Source organism: Podarcis erhardii (assembly GCF_964252035.2).
Source record: "Podarcis erhardii genome assembly, chromosome: 2".
Classification (NCBI taxonomy): Eukaryota; Metazoa; Chordata; class Lepidosauria; order Squamata; family Lacertidae; genus Podarcis; species Podarcis erhardii.
In genome coordinates this window covers 109,824,739-109,845,221 of record NC_138498.1, presented here as the reverse complement: position 1 = coordinate 109,845,221, position 20,483 = coordinate 109,824,739, and the positions used below count along the sequence as shown (strand labels likewise).

General features: G+C 46.8%; 3 protein-coding genes and 1 long non-coding RNA gene across 6 annotated transcripts in view; 2 read left to right on the top strand and 2 right to left on the bottom strand.

The window, feature by feature from the left end:
• LOC309337378 overlaps positions 1–20,483 on the bottom strand; it is a 101,100-nt gene that overhangs the window by 42,192 nt on the left and 38,425 nt on the right. The gene's annotated exons all lie outside the window — the stretch shown is intronic.
• LOC309337120 (uncharacterized protein) lies at positions 1,796–11,237 on the top strand. 2 transcript variants are annotated; one of them, XM_081853824.1, is made up of 2 exons: positions 1,796–2,051; positions 9,797–11,237. In XM_081853824.1, exon 2 carries the CDS (start codon positions 9,808–9,810, stop codon positions 10,774–10,776), a length of 969 nt encoding a protein of 322 aa, XP_081709950.1. In that variant the 5' UTR covers positions 1,796–2,051; positions 9,797–9,807; the 3' UTR covers positions 10,777–11,237. The 2 variants fall into 2 exon arrangements, with proteins under 2 accessions (XP_081709950.1, XP_081709951.1); XM_081853825.1 differs by lacking the exon at positions 1,796–2,051 and adding an exon at positions 8,025–8,187.
• LOC309336842 (L-amino-acid oxidase-like) overlaps positions 14,638–20,483 on the top strand; it is a 28,376-nt gene continuing 22,530 nt past the window's right edge. Inside the window, exon 1 of one of the 2 annotated variants that reach the window (XM_081853248.1) lies at positions 14,638–15,110. The gene's annotated coding sequence lies outside the window, so the exon portion shown is untranslated. The remainder of the gene's footprint in view (positions 15,111–20,483) is intronic. The other variant, XM_081853250.1, reaches the window with a different exon arrangement.
• Positions 14,640–19,897, bottom strand: LOC309337306 (lymphocyte antigen 6 complex locus protein G5b-like). The gene is made up of 3 exons (XM_081854088.1): positions 19,776–19,897; positions 18,599–18,712; positions 14,640–15,366 (listed from the first exon to the last, which is right to left on the bottom strand). Exons 1-3 carry the CDS (start codon positions 19,828–19,830, stop codon positions 15,239–15,241), a joined length of 297 nt encoding a protein of 98 aa, XP_081710214.1. The 5' UTR covers positions 19,831–19,897; the 3' UTR covers positions 14,640–15,238.

Genomic DNA, 20,483 nt, shown 5'->3' with positions numbered 1-20,483 from the left:
TGAAATAGTATAGGAGAGCAATCCAGAAGCCATTTTGGATCTCCCAAATTGACCTCAAATATTTCTCTGCAAGGAGGAAGGAAATGGAAAAGCCTCCCCATTGTCTTTTGCTTACAGATCCTGTCTTAAGGGCATATTTGTGTATGAATAGGGTGAGCCTGTGACCTGGATTCACGAACTGAAGTATTAACCCTCACCAAAGAATGGCCAGATTGCCCAGGTAATGCAATCAGTGGCCGTTATCAGGTATCCTGGCAGACAGGATTTCTGCTGTAGATGGCCGCCTCCTGTGATGTATGTATGATGTTTCAGGGGGTGGTAGTCTTGGGCTACAGGGTGGGCAATTTCAAGAGTCTGTATAAGGGCTTGCGCACCATCATTCAGGGTTCTCTCCTCCTGCCTGTGGGGAGTAAGGACCCTGTTGCAACAGTTTAATAAAGATCAGGCTTACTAGCTGCTTTGCTTCTCAGTATACCATACAGTGGTACCTCGGGTTAAGTACTTAATTCGTTCCAGAGGTCCGTACTTAACCTGAAACTGTTCTTAACCTGAAGCACCACTTTAGCTAATTGGGCCTCCTCCTGCTGCTGCGCCGCCGGAGCACAATTTCTGTTCTCATCCTGAAGCAAAGTTCTTAACCTGAAGCACTGTTTCTGGGTTAGCAGAGTCTGTAACCCGAAGTGTATGTAACCTGAGGTACCACTGTACTCTGGCTGACCTCTGTTGCTACCGATAGAGAACCCACTTAAGGACTCTCTACGGGCTCTTGGATACCCCATAAGGAAAAAGGAGCAGTTTTTTCTTATAACATACCCCTGCTTTAAACCAACCACCTCCAATCCAGTGTCCTCCAGAAATTTTGGACCTCAGCTTCCACCAGCCCATGTGGCCAGTGGTGAGGGATGATGGGAGCTGTAGTTCTGCACTGTCTGGAGGGCTGCAGATTAACCTCCCACAGCTTGTGGGGCACCTGGGCAACTTTGCTCTCTTCCACAAGCTAAGATACAGGCAAATGGGAGTGAGTTGAGTGGCTGAGAAGATGCCTAAATAACCGAAGCCTTTCTTTTGCGATTAGTGGGAAATGAGGTTAAAAAGAAGGATAAAAATTTATTTTTGTATGCCACGACGGCAGCAAGGATTATGTTGGCCCAGAATTGGAAGACAAATGTAATACCAACTATTTCGGATGGGAAGGTTAAGTTGATAAATTATGCAGAACTGGCTAGATTATCAGGGAGAATAGGAGATAAGGAAGATCAGAAGTTTTCTGAAAATTGGAGTAAATATTTGGTGTATATAAGAGATAATTGTAAATCTTTAAAGACACTGGCAGGGTTTGATTAACTTCAACAGCATATGGTTAATTAGATAAACGAATAAAATACGAGATGTAATGAAATTATAAGATACTTACCGAAGGGGGGGGGGGAGGAAGTCTGAAGCTCGGCAGAGCTAAAGGTTTTATATGAGATTATTTGTATAACAAATGTACATAAATGTATTCTGGTTGAAAATCAATAAAAAAATAATTTAAAAAGAAAGAAAGAGAGAAGATGCCTAAATAAGGATGGTCCTTTCCAACTGTAGGATTCTACGAGCGCGCTCGGCACGGCATCCTTTTGCTACGGATCCTGCATCGTAAGACTGATTTCGCCCATCAGAGTCTTTAAATGCCTACGCTCGACACAGTTAGAGAGCAAGCTTAGAGCCCGGACCACTGGACCCGCCCCGGACGTCCCCGCCCCCCCTACGCGCTGAACTTCTTTCCTCCACCCTCGCGCATGCACACGAAAACTCATACTAATAACAAACTTAGTTGGTCTCTAAGGTGCTACCGGATGGAATTTTTTAATTTTGTTTTCCTTTAAGACCGGATTAACGATGCAATTCTGGGACCGCCTCCCATTGGCTGGAGCGAGCGAGGAGTGATCGCCTGCGGCTGTAAAGCGGCTGGATCAGCTGGGCGGATCGAGATTCGGGCGGTGACGGGACGCTGCGCGAGAACAAGGGGTTTACGCATCTCAGCCGACTCCCGTAGTGGTGGTGCGAAGGTAAATAGCGTGTTTCTGGGGTGCGTGTCTTTTGCGTGTTTAGGGTGCAGTCCTGCGCTTCTCCTGTTTTTCTCCTCCCCCCCCCCTCCAACTGCGCTGCTTTTCTGATGATAATAATTGCGTTCTAGATCTCAGCCCCACGACACTTTCCCCATCTTCCCTCCTTTGCAGCCCCGGTATTTGGATCTGCGCGCGCCCTTTTTGCGCGCAACGCAGGCGGCTGTGGAGCAGTTGCTGCAAACCGTTTCAGCAGGTCGGAAAGGGGGCGGGGCGGGTTGGATCCTGACTGGAGCCGCTCTGATTTCAGTCTGCAAACATCTTGGAAGCGGAGCTTGCCGTTTGGGGTGGGTGGGGCTAATGGTAAGAGCAATTTCCAGGGCGGAAATCCTCTTGAAGTTATAATGCTTCTAATTTGCAAAACAAAAAAATTCCTTCCAGTAGCACCTTAAAGACCAACTAAGTCAGTTCTTGGTATGAGCTTTCGTGTGCATGCACACTTCTTCAGATACACTGAAACAGAAGTTTCCAGACCTTTCTATATAGTGAGAAGGTGGGGAGGGGTATTACTCAGAAGGGTGGTAGGAATGGGTGATTGGCAGATAGCTGTGATGAGCCTGTTGACGACTCTTAACGACTGCAATAGGTCTTACAGGAGGAAGCAAGGGGTGAAAAGGTGAAAAATGGCTTTGTCATGTATAATGAGATAAGAATCCTAGGTCTTTGTTCAGGCCAGGTTTTTCCATTGTTTTAAGTTTGGTGATAAGTTGTAATTCAGCAGCTTCTCTTTCCAGTCTATTTCTGAAATTCCTTTGTAGTAAAACAGCTACTTTGAGATCTTGTATAGAATGTCCTGGGAGATTGAAGTGTTCTCCTACTGGTTTCTCTGTCTTGTGATTCCTGATGTCCGATTTATGTCCGTTTATTCTTTGGCGTAAGGTCTGGCCTGTTTGTCCAATATAGAGAGCTGAAGGACACTGTTGGCATTTTATGGCATACACAATGTTAGACGATGAGCAATTAAATAGTCCCGAAATGGTATGTGTGATGTTGTTGGGGCCAGTAATGGTGTTGTCCGGGTGTATGTGGCAGCAAAGTTGGCATCTGGGTTTATTACAGGCTCTGGTGCCAGTGTCTGTGTTAGGTCTGGTTGTAGTATTATTGTGGGTTAGGAGTTGTTTAAGACTGGGTGGCTGTCTGTAGGCAATGAAAGGTCTTCCTCCCAGAGCTTGAGAAAGAGAACTGTCATTGTCCAGGAGAGGTTGTAGATCTCTGATGATGCGTTGTACTGTTTTAACTTGGGAGCTGTATGTGATGATTTTCCAGTATGCGATTGAATCCCTCCGGCAAAATACAGAGTCTGCAGTTGACCCTTGTGAAAAGGGAGACGGGATAATCCTGCAAACCTAGATAATCTTGCAAGTAGCCTAGATCCAGTGTCAGCAGGGTTACCACCCTGCTTCAGGCCGGGCTCTGCATACAGTTGCTTAGCAGGTAGAAAATAAAGTTTTCCTCTTGTAATGTATTAGTCTGCTTCAGTTGATCCTGCCCCCTATCAGGGACAGCCCCCTATTTTCACATCCCTGCCCTTTGTGAATCACTATTGCCCTATTTTTTGCCTTTCTGAGGATAATAATAATAATAATAATAATAATAATAATTTATTATTTATACCCCGCCCATCTGGCTGGGCTTCCCCAGCCACTCTGGGCGGCTTCCAAAAGAATATTAAAATACTGTGATACATCAAACATTAAAAGCTTCCCTAAACAGGGCTGCCTTCAGAGGTCTTCTTAAAGTCAGATAGTGGTTTATTTCTTTGACATCTGGTGGGAGGGCGTTCCACAGGGAGGGCGCCACTACCGAGAAGGCCCTCTGCCTGGTTCCCTGTAACTTGGCTTCTCGCAGTGAGGGAACTGCCAGAAGGCCCTCCGTGCTGGACCTCAGTATCCGGGTAGAACGATGGGGGTGGAGATGCTCCTTCAGGTATACTGGACCGAGGCCGTTTAGGGCTTTAAAGGTCAGCACCAACACTTTTAATTGTGCTCGGAAACGTACTTGTTAAAAATATATATTTTAGTGCCAGTAGTTATGGTAGCTATTTTCTGGTGTTCAACCTCTAGTCTCCCCATCTCCTAAATTAATCCAATCTAGGAGTGGGGTGCATTTGTGTGTTTTTATGGGTGAACAATAGGGTACCACGCAGTGTCCAGATTGGCAAGTTCACACACTGATTGCTTGGCTTAGTAAATTTATTTCTATGCTGCCTTTGCACAATGCAGATTTTAGCTGCCATCCAAGGAGCATCAGTTCCTTCACTTAGATGCAGTTCAGAGAGGGAGAAGTCTTCTCCTGAGGCTAATGATTTACACCTTATCTCCTTTATAGCTACCGTAATTGTTTGAACTGTTGATAACAGTAGCACAATGGGTAGGGGGGGGGGCTCTAGCTTGCCTTTTAGCCGCCTTCTCAATTTTTTTTTTTTTTTAAATATTTTTATTGGATTTTCAAAATTTTTTAAACAAACACAAACATATATCATAAACACAAAACACAAAACAGAATATCTGTAGTTTCATACCCTTACAATCATTACCCTCTTTCAGTGACTTCCCCCCACCCCCCCCAGCCACCTTCCCATTTCATTAAATATCTCAGCAAGTTATTTGTTCAAATCTCTTAAATATTATTCATATCTTTTCTTATAATTTATCCTTTATCCATTTTTACTTTAAATCCCATTATACATATTCAGTTGTTTCTCTAAGGTCGGCCTAATTTCTCTCCCACAAATTCCTTACTCTTTATATTAAATCAAAAAACAATAATATTTCTATTCTAAACCCCAGACTTTTACCACTCTGCACTCCCCTCCCCCTCTGTCCCGGTATTTGCCCCTTCCCACATTAATATCCCAAAGAAAAAAAAAGACAGATTTAACCCGGATTTCTCACATCAGAGGCCCTTAGGCCCCCGTTAATCACTCTCCAGCAATTTTGTTTGTAGTCCTTTTTATTGATCTTCTCTTCTCGAAGGAATTCTGTCACCAGTTCCTCATATTTTTCAAACAAAAACAGTCTTTGTCCAGGATCAACAGATCTCCCATGTTGCAGCTTAAAGAAGAAGTCTCCATCATACTTATTCGTTCTTTCGTAGCTTAATGTTTCAGTTGTTCCAGGGACTTCCATCTTTCTCTCTCTTTGCAGGTTTATGATCCATTGGTTGTCTTTTTCACTTCTTTTCCTCCCAAAAGTTACAGATATTTGATTGCTCTCTTCCTCCTGAACTCCTTCTTCTTTTTCTTCTTTTTCCCCCAGTTCTGAAGTTGTCTCTTTTTCTGCAGCTGCAGATTCTTTTTCCATCCGGTTAGCTCCACCAACAGATTTGTTTAGTTTAAGATTGAAGGTCATCAGTTGATCTCTCATGGCTAAGCTCTGCTCTTGCAGAGCTCCCACCAGGGAAAACATTTTTTTTATCTCTGCCAGTAGTTTTCCTTCCGCAGCCATTGCAATGTCTTTAGTTCCCTCCAGGGGGATTTCCATCATAGTTCTTTTCCAACAGTTCGTTACTTTGTTATTCAGAATTAGTTTGTTTCCAGTCAATTTAATGTAACACTTTTAGTCCCAACAATATAATTATGACACAGTTTTAACTCAATTTCCAAGCTGACGTCCGTTTGACAGCTCTTTTGACAGCTGTCAAACACCTTGTTTTTTCTCTCGGGTTCCCAAGCAGGGCACTGCCCGGGTTCGGGGGGGGGGTCCGCCAAAAGCAAAACCTCTGGGATTCCCCTCTCTTCACTCCAGCACAAGTAACTTTTTCAACCAATTTATGAAAGTGTTCTTTCTCCTTTCAACACCAGAGTCTTTCCGACTTAGTGCTCCTCTCCTTGCTTTAAGTCTTTTGGTGGGGGGGGGAGTGTGGACTTCCTTTTTAACACATCCCCCGCTCGTACTCAAATTCAATGATAAAACTTTTAGTGCCAAAATTTCCTTCTACTCACGAGTTGTTTTTTCAGTCCAAATTTCAGGAAGAAAGATAGCGCTCTCCGGTCATGGCTCGCGGCTTCGCTCCGCCAAGGCAGCGATCGACTCTCAGCTCCACGCCACTCTCCGGTCCCCTCCGTAGCCTTTAAAAAGGCTCTTCGCGGGTCGGGGAGGGCGCTTAAGGTGCCCGCCGAGTCTCCATGTCCGCAGGCTTCAGCGCCTGCGGTTTCTAAGGGTCCCCGTGTCGCCGGCACGGCAAGACCCGTCCTTAGCGGAGCCGATTCCCTCCAGAGCTCGGAGGGAATCCGCCATTACCCGTTCGCGCTATCCCGGAAGTCCGCCTTCTCAATTTTTATCCCTGTAGCCCATGGGTAGGCAAACTAAGGCCTGGGGGCCGGATGTGGCCAAATTGCCTTCTCAATCCGGCCCAAGGACAGTCCGGGAATCAGCGTGTTTTTACATGAGTAGAATGTGTGCTTTTATTTAAAATGCATCTCTGGGTCATATGTGGGGCATAGGAATTTGTTCATTGTTGGGTTGGAATAAATGACAGACGAGTAGCAGGTGTCATCTGGGAGGCATCCTCCCGAGCATGTCTCGGGGAGTCCCTTTTATTGAATAATACAGCATTGCCACATATGTGCTTGTTGCTGATTGGTTAACACAAATACAAGGCAGAGGATGCATATAGGCATTAATCATCAATAGACCAAAGGCTGGGGAAGGGAACACAGAATTGGGCAGGCGTGAAAGCCTCCTTGTTAAACTATTACTAGTGATTAATATGGCAAGGCTTAAACAATTACTCGGTGATTAATATACAGCATTCATTTGTAAATGTGGTCAACCAAGCACTAAGAACAGGTCAGACTAAGAACGAGTCAGAATGCAATGTTTTCTGATGTGCAGAAACAAAACTTTCCTTCAGTTCATAATTTTTTTCCCCTTCAAAATACAGTCCGGTCCCCCACAAGGTCTGAGAGGCAGTGGACTGGCCCCCTGCTGAAAAAGTTTGCTGACCCCAATATCCTGGGGCAGATAGGGCTCATCAACCTGGGAAGGCAGCCCATCTAAGAGAAGGGAAACTCTAACCCTAAACCTCCGCTGCCTTGCGGGATATATTCGGGAGAAGAGAAGGCTCAGGAATAAATTCTACACACAAATCCTTGTATGCCTCCTTCCAGCAACTCCTGCAGCCAAGCTGGTGCTAAATGTATTGCTCTGCTTTCCTTTGGACCACATCAGCAGGGCTGGGGGGGGTGTCTTGTCATCTGGGCAGGCCAGGACCTTCATACACACCACCCAGGCTTGCGCCCCAGGGAGGTCACCCAAGGAAGTAGACTTTTTCAGCTAAGGGATGCTGCCCCACTGAAGCCAACTAGACTGGCATGTGAAACTGACTTCAACATGTGAAACTGACTTCAACACTTAGGATAGGGTGGTGAGGGAAGAAGGTTAACTTAGGGGGTGCCGTGCAGGCTGCTTGCTCTACCCCACCAGGCACATCCTGGGCCTACTGCTGACTTGAGGCCCTCAGCCACGGATGGGAGGTTTACAACACCCTCCTCTTCCTGTTGCTGCTGCCAGACACTCCCAGACTTGAGAGCGAGCTCAGCTTCCTTTGTCCAGCCTTTCATGCCTTCTAGAACAGGGGTCAGCAAACTTTTTCAGCAGGGGGCCGGTCCACTGTCCCTCAGACCTTGTCAGGGGCCGGACTATATCTTGGGGGGGGGGAAATGAACGAATTCCTATGCCCCACAAATAACCCAGAGATGCATTCTAAATAAAAGGACACATTCTACTCATGTAAAAACACGCAGATTCCCAGACTGTCCGTAGGCTGGATTTAGAAGGTGATTGGGCCGGATCTGGCCCCCAGGCCTTAGTTTGCCTACCCATGTTCTAGAAGGACCAGCAGGAAGTCCTCCAGGTGTTGTACATCAGGAAGATGTGTTTCCATCACCGTGGCAACAGCACCATGCCAGCCCTCCATTTTCCTTTGCTTCCTAGCTAGTCCCAACCCTTCGTTGCCCCAGCAACAGCTGATGCTGCTCTGGTTGTGAGCTGTATCCCTTTCATTTCCACTGTGCACCCCATCTTTGTGGCTTGAGTCCCTGCTTCTGGTTGTGTCTTCCGTTCCTCTACTGTCGCCGGTAAGGAGAACAACAGAAAATCCAGAAAACAGTCACATCCATACGTTTAAAACAGTCTTACTACGCCACTCCCCCTTTCATAAAGAATCATGGGAAATGTAGTTTGTTAAGGGTCTCCTCACAACTCAGCACGCCTAAAAAATTACAGTTCCCAAGATTCATTGGGAGAAGCTGTGTGTTTTAAGGTGACGTAATTAAGTTTTAAATGTACTGTGTGGATGTGACCGACAGCCCCAAAGGACCGTATCCTCAGAACCCAAACCCACATGTAAGACATAATAGAAAATGAACCTAAACCACCCTCTGTCCACCCTAAAAATTTCCAGCGTTAGGTCCAGGCAGGTCTCCCAAGCAGGGCCTTCTGTAGGATTGGCCCCACAACAGAAAAGACCCTACTGTTTCACTTTGTAATTTTACTGGAAGCTGCCCAGAGTAGCTGGGGCAACCCAATCAGGTGGGTGGGGTATAAGAAATAAATTATTATTATTAGAGATATACTCACCACCCTTCAGCTGGTGAAGGAATCCATAACAGAACCCCAATTTGGACTGAACACTTGGGAAGGCACAGGCAGAGGAACACTGTCCTTCAGATAACCAGATGGTTTTGGACCTTAAAGGCATGAATTCACAACTTAAATCGGGTCTGGGAACAGACAGATAACTTGTGCAGATCAGATGGCAGGAATGGGGTATGTCCAAGCACTCTACGACATCCCATAGGTAAAGGTAAAGGGACCCCTGACCATTAGGTCCAGTCGTGGCCGACTCTGGGGTTGCAGCGCTCCTCTCGCTTTACTGGCCGAGGGAGCCAGCATACAGCTTCCAGGTCATGTGGCCAGCATGACTAAGCTGCTTCTGGCGAACCAGAGCAGCGCACGGAAACGCCATTTACCTTCCCACCGGAGCAGTACCTATTTATCTACCTGTACTTTCACGTGCTTTTGAACTGCTAGGCTGGCAGGAGCAGGGACCGAGCAATGGGAGCTCACCCTGTCGCGGGGATTTGAACCGCCTACCTTCTGATCGGCAAGTCCTAGGCTCTGTGATTTAACCCACAGCGCCACCCACGTCCCTTGACATCCCATAGGATGTACCAATAATCAATGAAGTGAAACGGAGCTTAAAACATAGATTTTTTTTCTCATACCATTTTTATTATTGATGTATTACATTTGTGTTCCGCTTTTTACCTTCAAGGACCCAGTGTGTAGTGATTAGAGTGTCAGACTAGGACCTGGGAGACCATGAAGCCCATTGGGTGACCTTGGGGCTGGTCACATGACTCCCTGCCTAATTGCCTCATGGGGGTTGTGAGGATGACAATGAAGATGGAGGAGAGAACCCAAGTATGGAGGAAAGCGTCGGGTAGAAACGAAAACTATAAATTTATTATAATAATTGATTATTGGCTAATGAATTTGTTAGCCGTTCTGTGCAAAATATAAAGGCCTCAGGGTAGAATACCACTGACAAACCTGAACATTTAAAACCAGAAACAGTTGTTCAATTGCACGCTGCTTGAAGAACTGCTAACATGGAGCAGAAGGGTTGCTTTCAGGTGTACATGCCCAGAAGTCACTCATTTTTAAGCTGTTTTTCATTGCCAGATTCTGCCAGCATGAGGGATGACAGCAACCTGTTTGAGCCGCTTCTGGACGATGGGGACGACAGCAAGCTCATACCTGTGCAGAGATTCTCGTACAGAGAGAAACTCTGGGGAATCCTGCCCCGAAGCTCTGTGCCATCGTGGCTCTACAGCATAGAATGTGGCGTGCCCAGTTTCTCTGACAAGTCCACTATGACTCAGACGACCAGGCCGCTGGGCAAACGAAAAACCTGGACTTTGATTCTGGTTCTCCTTGCCCTTCTCACCCTCCTCACCCTGGCTTTTATCGGGGCTCTGTTCTGGGCCCCGTGGAGACAGCAATCTCCCGTTGAAGCCGACGGGGCAAAAGCTGGGGAGAACGTGACAGCGGCCATCTTGATTGGGCAGAAAAACCTCAGTCTTGCTGCTCTACTGGAAGCCGAGATGCAGGAACCGCAACAGGGAGCCATGCGTAAGTGCTTGGAGGAAGCTGTTCACAAGTTTTCTGAGGAACCAGCCATGGTGCGGAAGAATTCCAGGATGGTCCTTCAGTGTAACGGAACAAAGCAGGAGTTCGTTTCCGGAAAAGGGGAAGTCCACATCGAAGTGGTCTGGATCAATGGCACAGCGTCGTACATCCTCGATGAGGCCAGCCCAGAAGTCCACATGGCAAGGCTTGGGCGCCACCCTTTGCCGCTCAGTCTCGCCAGAATCAGTGGTGTTCTCCAAGACCTGCCATCCAACATCTCTGAGACTCAGGGAGATTTGAAGGAGCTGCATAGCTGCCTCGACAAGGCCTTGCAAGAATTTCCACGTGAGCCAGTGGTACTACAGGACGATGCCAAACTGATGGTGACTTGTGGAGGAGTAAATCTGACCTTCATCTCTGGTGAGGGGCAGAGCGATATCAACGTGTACAGAGAAGACGGGGAAGTTCAGTATCAGGTGAAGCCTACCTGGTCGGCTTGGTGGGCCAGGCTTTTCAAAGGAAGGCTTGGTTGAGTGACAGGTTGGAGGAGCCAGCACAGGAGGTACCTTTGTGGCGCTGCTGGGGAGTCAAAAGGACTGACTACAAGGCATCTCGCTGCTGCGGTTTCAAATATGCACCACCCTCAAGATCCCATTATTCCAATGTTCTCTGCAGTTCCTGTCAATCGCATAGCTGGCAATGAATGATTATTCACTAGTGATGTATAAAACAATCAAAATCTTTGGTCCAGGATATGATTTCAGGGCGGGCAGGGCATTTCTTTTTTTCCTAGTTGAACAACTATGCCTTAATCACAGATTTAAAATTTTATGCATGCATCCGTCCTGCTGCCAAGTATGTAAAGTTTTTTAATGATTAGAAGCATGTGTGACAATCTTTTCCCCCAACCCAGAAAGTTCAAGTGCTGCGCCTTATGCGTCTTGTTCTTCTGTGTTCTGTTTACTGATTTATGAAATAAATTTTTGGTTCTTTTTTTTTTTGTGTGGGGGGCAAATTTGGTCCAGCAAATCTTTTTGCTGGGGGAAAAAAATGTTCCTCTGATTTTGTCTCCTTTCTGCAACAATTCTGGATGCCCAGCACTGTCCCCAATCGTGTGGGCGGGATGATGGGAAGTGGGATTCCAATAGTGGCTAGTGTGGCACAAATGGCGCCACCCCCACCCTTGGTGCCATAGTGTTGTATTGATGCAGGAGAGCAGCCAAATCTGTTGGTACCCACTAGACCCCTGGAATTAGCCCCTGTGACACCCTGCATGTTTATTATGAACACTGGTAGAAAGGAGGCAAGCTCTTGTTAGGAACAGCTAGGGTCATGCCCAGCATTAGTAGATCATGGACATTAAAGGACCCAGCAGACTTGGGGACAACTACTTCCGTTGTCTTGGCCTTGCAGACCTTTTCGCGAAAGACGTCCTGGAGGAAAGCGGACTGCCCAGGAATTGTTGCGCCAGAAAATGTGGTTAGCTGTGAGAAGATGGGGCAAGGTTGGGGATGGGGGACGTAAACAGGCAGCCATCTAACCTCTGCTTAAAAACCTCCAAGGAAAGGAGAGTCTATAGCGCTTTCCAAGGGTTTCCATCTAACAGCTCTCACTGTTAGAAAGCTCTTCCTGGTGTTTAGCTTGGAATCTCCCTTATTGTAACTTGGATCCATTGATTCAGGTCCTGGCCTCCAGAGCAGAAGTCCTTTAGTTCTGAATGTGAATAATAATAATAATAATAATAATAATAATAATAATAATAATAATTTATTTATACCCCGCCCTCCCTGGCCAGAGCCGGGCTCAGGGCGGCTAACACCAGTAAAATTACAATAAAACATAATGGGCGGGGAGGGGGGAGACAAACAAACAAAACCAGTTTATTAAAATATGGGTTAAAATACAATTTAAAATGCAGCCTTATTTTAATAGTAGCTCATAAATCAAAACCATAAGGGTGGGGAAGCATAAGGGTCAGACTGAGTCCAAACCAAAGGACAGGCGGAACAGCTCTGTCTTGCAGGCCCTGCGGAAAGATGTCAAGTCCCGCAGGGCCCTAGTCTCTTGTGGCAGAGCATTCCACCAAGTCGGGGCCAGTACTGAAAAGGCCCTGACCCTAGCTGAGACCAATCTAACCACCTTGCGGCTTGGGACCTCCAAAGTGTTGTCATTTGTGGACCTTGCGGGTCAGAAACTTCTCCCGCCCTTCCCCTGTTGAGCAGGGAGAGGAGTTAAGGAGTTGCTGTCTTGTGAGTTAGCGAAGAATTACAGCTATGGGCACAATCCTGCCGGTTGCAGGATTTGGTGGAAGCCCTGATATGCTGGCCGGACCCCCTCTCCCTCCCTCCCTCTCTCCCTGTACCTCAATTAATACACTTTTGCCATATAATCGAATGCCAAGGTTTGCATAGCTGAAAAGACTCAAGAGAGCAAAAGACTTCATTACACTAGAACCCAACTAATGACTCAGCAAAAATGAGCTGTTATAGACACTGACTCTTTTGGGAGATGGAGCTTCCAGTTAATGTTGGGTCACGGTCATCATCGGACAAACATTTTGGATAATCACAAATAGCGCATACATCTCGGCAACCCTTTGCAGCTAATCATAAGTAGGTGGGGCGGTTGGGGTGGTGTTGGCTAGGCAAATTCTCTTCCACCAGGTGCTCTTTCAGGGAAAATGCATAGTAAATTGGTGCACGCAGAGTCAGCCATGTTGGCACCATCATTGAAAGAGTTTGGAGGTTGCAATACAGAGTGGAGAAGCACCCTCTGGTCTCTGTTAGGGAACCTGAGGGCCACTGGGGAAGATGTGCTTATTGCCTCCCAGGCAGTGCTTCATTTATGTATAAGCTAAACAAGCTATAGGTTAGGGCCCACTCTCTTGGGAACCCCCCAAAAATTCAAAGGGGAAAAAAATGATGTACACTTCCAAAATACAGTCATACCTCGGGTTGAATGTACTTCAGGTTGAGCGCTTTCGGGTTGCACTCTGCGGCAACCCGGAAGTAACAGAGCGCGTTACTTCTGGGTTTTGCCGCTTGCGCATGTGCAGATGCTCAAAATGACATGCGCATGCGTGGAAGCGGCAAAACGCAACGCGTGCACACACAAATGCACTGTTGCATCTTACGTTCCATTCAGGATGCAAATGCGTTCCATTCAGGAGGCTTTAGATACCTATTAGGTCCATCAGTTACCATATAACATATATCCAACACAAAAAACCAGCAACAATTTTTTGTTGACAAAGAACAGATGGACACACCAAGGGCCCCATTACCTTTAGTCGCTTAGGGCCTCATCAAACCTAAATCCGGCCCTGCTCCCAGGAAGAACAACCTGGCAAGTGTAACGGGGAGACCAACACAGCCCCAGCCCTAAGCCCCAAAAGTTGTTACTGTAAAGAACTTGCTTCCTGCCTACCGTCAGAAAGCAAAAAAGGAAGCTGAACAGGTTTCCTTGCAGCTGCTATTTGATTAATAATAAAATAATTATTAATATTATTAATTTTATATACGGCCCTACATCTGAAATAATAACAGGGCAGTTTAAAGTATATATATATAAAAATGCATAACACACTCTTACACACACAATTCACATGCTATAACCTCTGCCTCCCAAAAGTTTATTACGGCAAAGGGAAAACTAGCCTGGCCTCATCTGTCGGCCTCGAAAGGAGCAACGTCCACAGAGAGTTTGATTTGCGTTTCTATGACAGAATCATCAAGAACACCCCATATACTTGAAGCAATATCGTACTACCTTAAAAACATTCCTGGCTTTTCCTAAAGAATTATGGGAGCTGTAGTTCATTAAGGAGGCTGAGAGCTGGTAGGAAGCCTCTACAGAACTACAGTTCCCAGAGTTCCCTGTGAAGAGGGATTTGTATGTTAAACTACTCTGGGAAAATAGCTTGGGGGAGGGCCGGGAAAAGGGAGTTTCTTAACAACGCTGCAGAAAACCAAATACAGCATCTTGTGCCAGGCTTGTTAACAGATTAATGCTGAACCCTACCTACCTGTTGGTTGCAACTGTATGGAATTACTATTTTTTATTGTGTTGTGAATTTGCTTTGAGATGCTTCACAAGAATTGATTCATGCGTGAAATAATAACCACAAAGTCCTCTAATTTCTCAAAATTGCTGACCATTAACTTGGCTGGCAGATAATATTATTTTGAACCATACACAAACAATATGAGGTTTGACAGCGGGTCAACATGGATGAGTTCTCTGTGCCATAACTTCTGCCAAAAGACTGCTACTGATTCATTGGAAAGATAATGCTATGACCCCCCCCCCCTTTAATCAATGGGTAGGACAACTCTTGCAACATATGAATGGATTGCTTTTAGACACAGATTGTAAATACAATGATATTTGGAACTCATTGGAACTTGCTAATATTTCTTTATTTGTTAGAATAATTATATTACATACCCATATTTCGCATTGCATCACATTTTCAAATATCTTTGGTCTCTTTTCTTTCACTTTCATTTCCTCACTGAGCCATTTCAGTGAAATATCATTTGAAAAATCACACAATTAAATCACACAATTTTTCAACCACATGCATTTGAAATTATGCAAGGGGTGGGTGGGTGTGGAAGCCCCAACTCTTGCTGCTTGCAGGCTTCCATCGTTTATTTCTGTCATTTACGTTTCCTCAATATAATCTGTTGCTCAACCCCACAAATATTCTGGAAGGCAAGAGGGGTGAGGAACGCCCGCCCCCCCGGAGAGGGAAGGGGGAAGCCAAGCAAACGTGGGTTGTGGGTGGAGATGAGGAAGAGAAGCCATTCTTCTTCCGGAATATGAGGGAATTCTCAGAGAAGCCAGGGGAGTTTTGCAAAGATCTGTAAGTTCCCATTCCCCGCTTTTTTCTCACGTCTTGGCTTGGCTCCCGAGGAGGGGAGACAAAACGGAGAGCAGATGCGGGAAGAGAAGGAAGAATTATGGAGACGGGGGTGGATTCCCAGCTCCTTGCTAGACGTTGCAGTAGTCCGAAGAGCAGCATCGGATGCTGACCTGGTGGCCGTGCGACTCCTTGTTTACCCCGCAGCCTTTTTTCTTCTGTCTGCTGCAGCCCAGGATCCTGAATTTCTCCTTTCCGTCTGTGGGTGGGGCGGGAGAAGAAGGGAAAGTAGGGAAAGTTTAAACAAAATAAAAAAATTCCTTCCAGTAGCACCTTAAAGACCAACTAAGTTAGTTCTTGGTATGAGCTTTCGTGTGCATGCACACTTCTTCAGATAGAAAGAAAGCATGCACACGAAAGCTCATACCAAGAACTAACTTAGTTGGTCTTTAAGGTGCTACTGGAAGGATTTTTTTTAATTTTTTTTTGACCATGGCAGACCAACACGGCTACCTATCTGTAACTGGAACTAGGGAAAGTTTGGCATCCGCGGCCCCTCCAGCCTCTTACTGCAGCAGCCGGAACCAGCTCTGGGCTTGTAAACTTCCTCCTGACTCACCCCAGCCTCTTAAGGTGCTCCCACCCCTCTGCTATCCCATGCCTGCATTCATTCCTTTAATTTCTCCTCACTTTTCTGTCCCAGCTTTCCTGCAGGGAGCTCAAGGCTGCGCACATGGTTCTTCCTCTCCTCCTCCTTTGATCCCCACAACAACCCTGTGGGGTAGGAATATTTAAAATAAAAATACAAAATGTCCAGTAGCACCTTAGAGACCAACTAAGTTTATTCTTGGTATAAGCTTTCATGTGCATGCACACTTTGCACACTTCTTCAGATGATAACAACAACAACAATTTATTATTTATACCCCACCCCTCTGGCTCAATTTCCCCAGCCTCTCTGGGCGGCTTCCAATCAAGTGTTAAAAACAATACAGCATTAAATATTTAAAACTTCCCTAAACATAGATACCTATGCACACGAAAGCTTATACCAAGAACAAACTTAGTTGGTCTCTTAAGGTGCTACTGGACATTTTTTAAATTTTATTTTTATATTTCGACTGCGTCAGACCAACATGGCTACCTACCTGAATCTAGAACCTGTGAGGTAGGCTAGGCTAAGAAGCAGTGGCAGTAATGCCAACTCAAATAAAATATTGGGGGGGAGGCCAGATTTAGGTATGATGAGGCTGCCCTGAGCTACTGAAGGTAATGGGGCCCTTTATATGTCCAGCTGTCCATTGTCAACAACAAATTGTCGCTGTTTTTTTGCGTTGAATAATAGGTATCTAAAGCCATTTGCCACTGTTGCTGTATGTAAGGTTTTATTTTATTTGTTTTTTATCTTATATTTTGGAAATGTACATCCAGGGGTTTTTTTCCCTTTAATTTTTTTGGAGGCCCCCAAGAGAGTGGGGCCCCTAAGCTATAGGTTGTTTGGCTTATACATAAACCTGGCATGGGGGGGGGCAGGTAATCAATCGCATGACACGCATAATCGATCGCATGACACGCTGCATGTACACGATTTGAATTGCAATGTCCATCAACTCTGGGGGCCCCAGCCCCCCCCCAAAAAATATTTTTTGGGGGAAGGGACCTTGGCTCCTAGGAGTTGGCTCCTATGCTCTGTGGGGATAGTCCAATGGCCTAGTCCGATGCTCTAACCACTGTGCTATGCTGTGTGTACATTGCAGGCTTAAAATGCAGCTAGGGTGTACCTTTTATGCTCCTTCATTGTCGTGATTCAGATCGAAGCTGGGTTTTTTTGGCGGGGGGGCGCACATCAAAATGTTTCCCAAGAAACAGCAGGATAGATAAAAGAAATGTGGTTTGTGGCTTTGTGTTCATCACTTTCTAAGCCAGCAGCAGTGGGACGCTGGATGAAGAGCAGACCACATTGGGCTAACTTAATGAAAAATTCTTCTGATTTCTATGTGTTGAAAGGCAGGAATGCCTTTACCCTATGCAAAAGGTGTTTGCACTGGGTCTGGAGAGGAATTAGGAGCGCCGTAAGAATTCCAATTAGTTTGAGGCTGGTTTAAGAAACAGCGTGGCAGACAGCAGTATCTTTTACAGCAAAGCACAGGATACCTATGTGTCAGAGCTGCCTCTAGGTCCCAGCTCACAGAGGACCAACGCCAGGCTGATGTTATGTACAAAAGTCTTTATTGAAGTTTAATTTCCATTTCAAAGCCAGAGCGTGCAGCCCTACGTCTAAACTCTAGATCAGCGAAGTCCCATGTGAGTCTCCGCCCCTTCCACACCAGTTTAAGATCCTAGCCCTGCTCCACCTCCTGCGCTGCTCTCTTCTCCTCTGGGTCCTCCTGCCCTCTGGGGCATTGCCCTTTCTGGACTCTTCCGACGCTGAGTCGCTTAGCTCCTCCCCCTGCCTCCGGCGTGCTTTAGGACCCGGTTCCCAATCCTCACTCTCTGCTGTCCCGCGCTCCTGTACATTTGAACTTGCTTCTCGCGCCAACCCAGTGACCTTTCTCCTAACCGTTACACTACTTCTATCACTGCTTCCCCCTTCCGTGACACTGGCCGGATCTGACCTCCCTTCCGTTGTCCGACTCTCCGAGGGAGGCGTGGTAGGCTCTGCCTCGTCTCCTCTCCCTGGTGGGGAAAGCACTGGCCCCGATGCCTGGGACTCTTCCCCCCCACTCTGCTCTGGTGGGGAAGCTGGTCCTGATTTCCAACTACTGCTCTGGGAGTCCCTGCTGCCCCCTTGCTCCTGGGGCGTTCCCCTTGGGACCCCCCTGCCCCTGGCCACTGGCGCTCCCCTCTGTGAATCTTCCGATTCGCTGGAGAGGCTCATGGAATCCCTCGGACCACTGTCCCCTCCTACGCTCCCTTCGGATTCTTCCCCCTCGCTCTCCATCTTCCCTGTGCCTCAGCGCCTGAGCCCCTGACACTATGCATATTGGATTGTGACATGTGAACACATTTAAAAAGACAACTGCTTTGGAACGGCAGTAGATGGGAGTGTGGACACAGCCTCTGTCTCTTTTTGTGTGCGTGGGCGATTTAAGAAACTACACACACACACAGCAACAGCAACAGCATCACTGCTAAAACCAGTTCCATATTATGAAATCAAGTGCCCTGGGACAGGGTTCTGAGGAGGACTAGAAAAGGTCTTAGGGGAAATTAGTAGATTGCACCAGTGACGTACAGAAAACACGGGCTTCAGACCTGTGTTAGTCAACCTGCTCAATAAGTGCTGGGTAGATCACATTTTGAGAGACTCCGGACCCGGGGCAGGGAATCTGCAGCCTTCCTGATGTCGTTGGACTCCAACTCCCATCAGCCCCAGCCAATGGTCAGGGATGGTGGGAGTTGTAGTCTAGCAGCACCTGGAGGGCTGCAGGTTCTCCCTGCTCAATTCAACCGGTTCTGAATGATACGGCAACCAGACCAGGGTCCCTTACCTTGGCTGATGCGGATGGTCATGCATTTTTCTCCCTGAGACATGCAACCTTCGACTCCAGTCATGCACTCGGCATCGGGACTCTTCATGAGACAAGTGTTGCATTTGACACTCTCTGGGGAAGAAAGCAGAGTGAGTCCTCCTTGCTTTTCCTGTAAGGTCTGCTGCCTTGTGTAACACATAGTTGGACTACTGCAATGCGCTCTATGTGGGGCTACCTTTGAAGGTGACCCGGAAACTACAACTAATCCAGAACGCGGCAGCCAGACCGGTGACTGAGGGCGGCCGCCGAGACCATGTAACACCGGTCTTGAAAGACCTATATTGGCTCCCAGTACATTTCTGAGCACAATTCAAAGTGTTGGTGCTGACCTTTAAAGCCCTAAACGGCCTCGGTCCAGTATATCTGAGGGAGCATCTCCACCCCCATTGTTCTACCCGGACACTGAGGTCCAGCACCAAGGGCCTTCTGGCGGTTCCCTCACTGCAAGAAGCCAAGTTACAGGGAACCAGGCAGAGGGCCTTCTAGGTAGTGGCGCCCGCCCTGTGGAACGCCCTCCCACCAGATGTCAAAGGAAAAAAACAACTATCTGACTTTTAGATGACATCTGAAGGCAGCCCTGTTTAGGGAAGCTTTTAATGTTTGATGTACAGTGGTGCCCCGCAAGACGAATGCCTCGCAAGACGGAAAACCCGCTAGATGAAAGGGTTTTCCGTTTTGGAGGTGCTTCGCAAAACAAATTTCCTATGGACTTGCTTCGCAAGAAGAAAATGTCTTGCGAGTTCCTGCAGGTTTTTTTTCCTTTCCCCCCTTTTTCTAAGCCGCTAAGCCGCTTATCAGCTGATCCTTTAAGCCGCTAAGCCGCTTATCAGCTGATCCGCTAAGCTGCTTAACAGCTGATCCGCTAAGCCGCTTAACAGCTGATCCGCTAAGCCGCTAATAGGGTTGCTTCGCAAGACGAAAAAACCGCAAGATGAAGAGACTCGCGGAACGGATTCTTTTCGTCTTGCGAGGCACCACTGTATTACAGTATTTTAATATTTTTTGGGAAGCCGCCCAGAGTGGCTGGGGAAGCCCAGCCAGATGCGCGGGGTATAAATAATAAATTATTATTGTTGTAGTTGTTGTTGTTGTTGTTGTTATTGTTGTTGTTATTGTTGTTGTTGTTAGGACTTACCCCCGGATTCAAGCAGAGCAAGGGAACAAACGGCAAAGAGCAGAGCCCCAACCATCTTGGAATCAATTGCTTTTCTCTCAGTCGAGCTCTTCCGTCGAGAGGTAAAATAACCATCCTACACTGGCAGGGGATAGGCCTTTGCAAAAGCACAATCTGTAGGCGGTGGGTGAAATGGCTGGCTAATCATTCCCAAGACTGGGGGTGGTACTCAGAGTAAACCCATTGAAATTAATGAGCAGGACTAAGTTAGGTCCATTGCTTTCAATAGATTTGTGCAGCATAACACTTATTTGAGTACCACCCTCGGAAACGAGATGTACAAGATTCTATGTGTGTTCCCATACCATATTTTCAGTACCCTTTAACCTTACAGTTGAATATTTGCGAGTCAATGCCAGAGGCCAAGGCGAAGCATAGCTGGCCATTAAAACGTGGGTTTGCACCCCTTTGGCTTCAAGATCAAACACATGCATCTAGGGAGAAGGGCAGGTTTCTGTGTAAGATTAACAGACCGGTAGTGTTCAGGACTGGGGGTTAAGACCCTGAGGGGGTTCAGCTTCTTTTCAGGCATGTCTAAAGTCCATTTCAGGGGCCTAATCCAGCCCTCTGGCCGATTTAATCTGCCCCCCGTGGCAGTATATGTCCTGGGGTAAAATCCTTAAAAAAGCTCAACTTGGGTCAGCCCTCACGCATGTTTACTTCATCAAA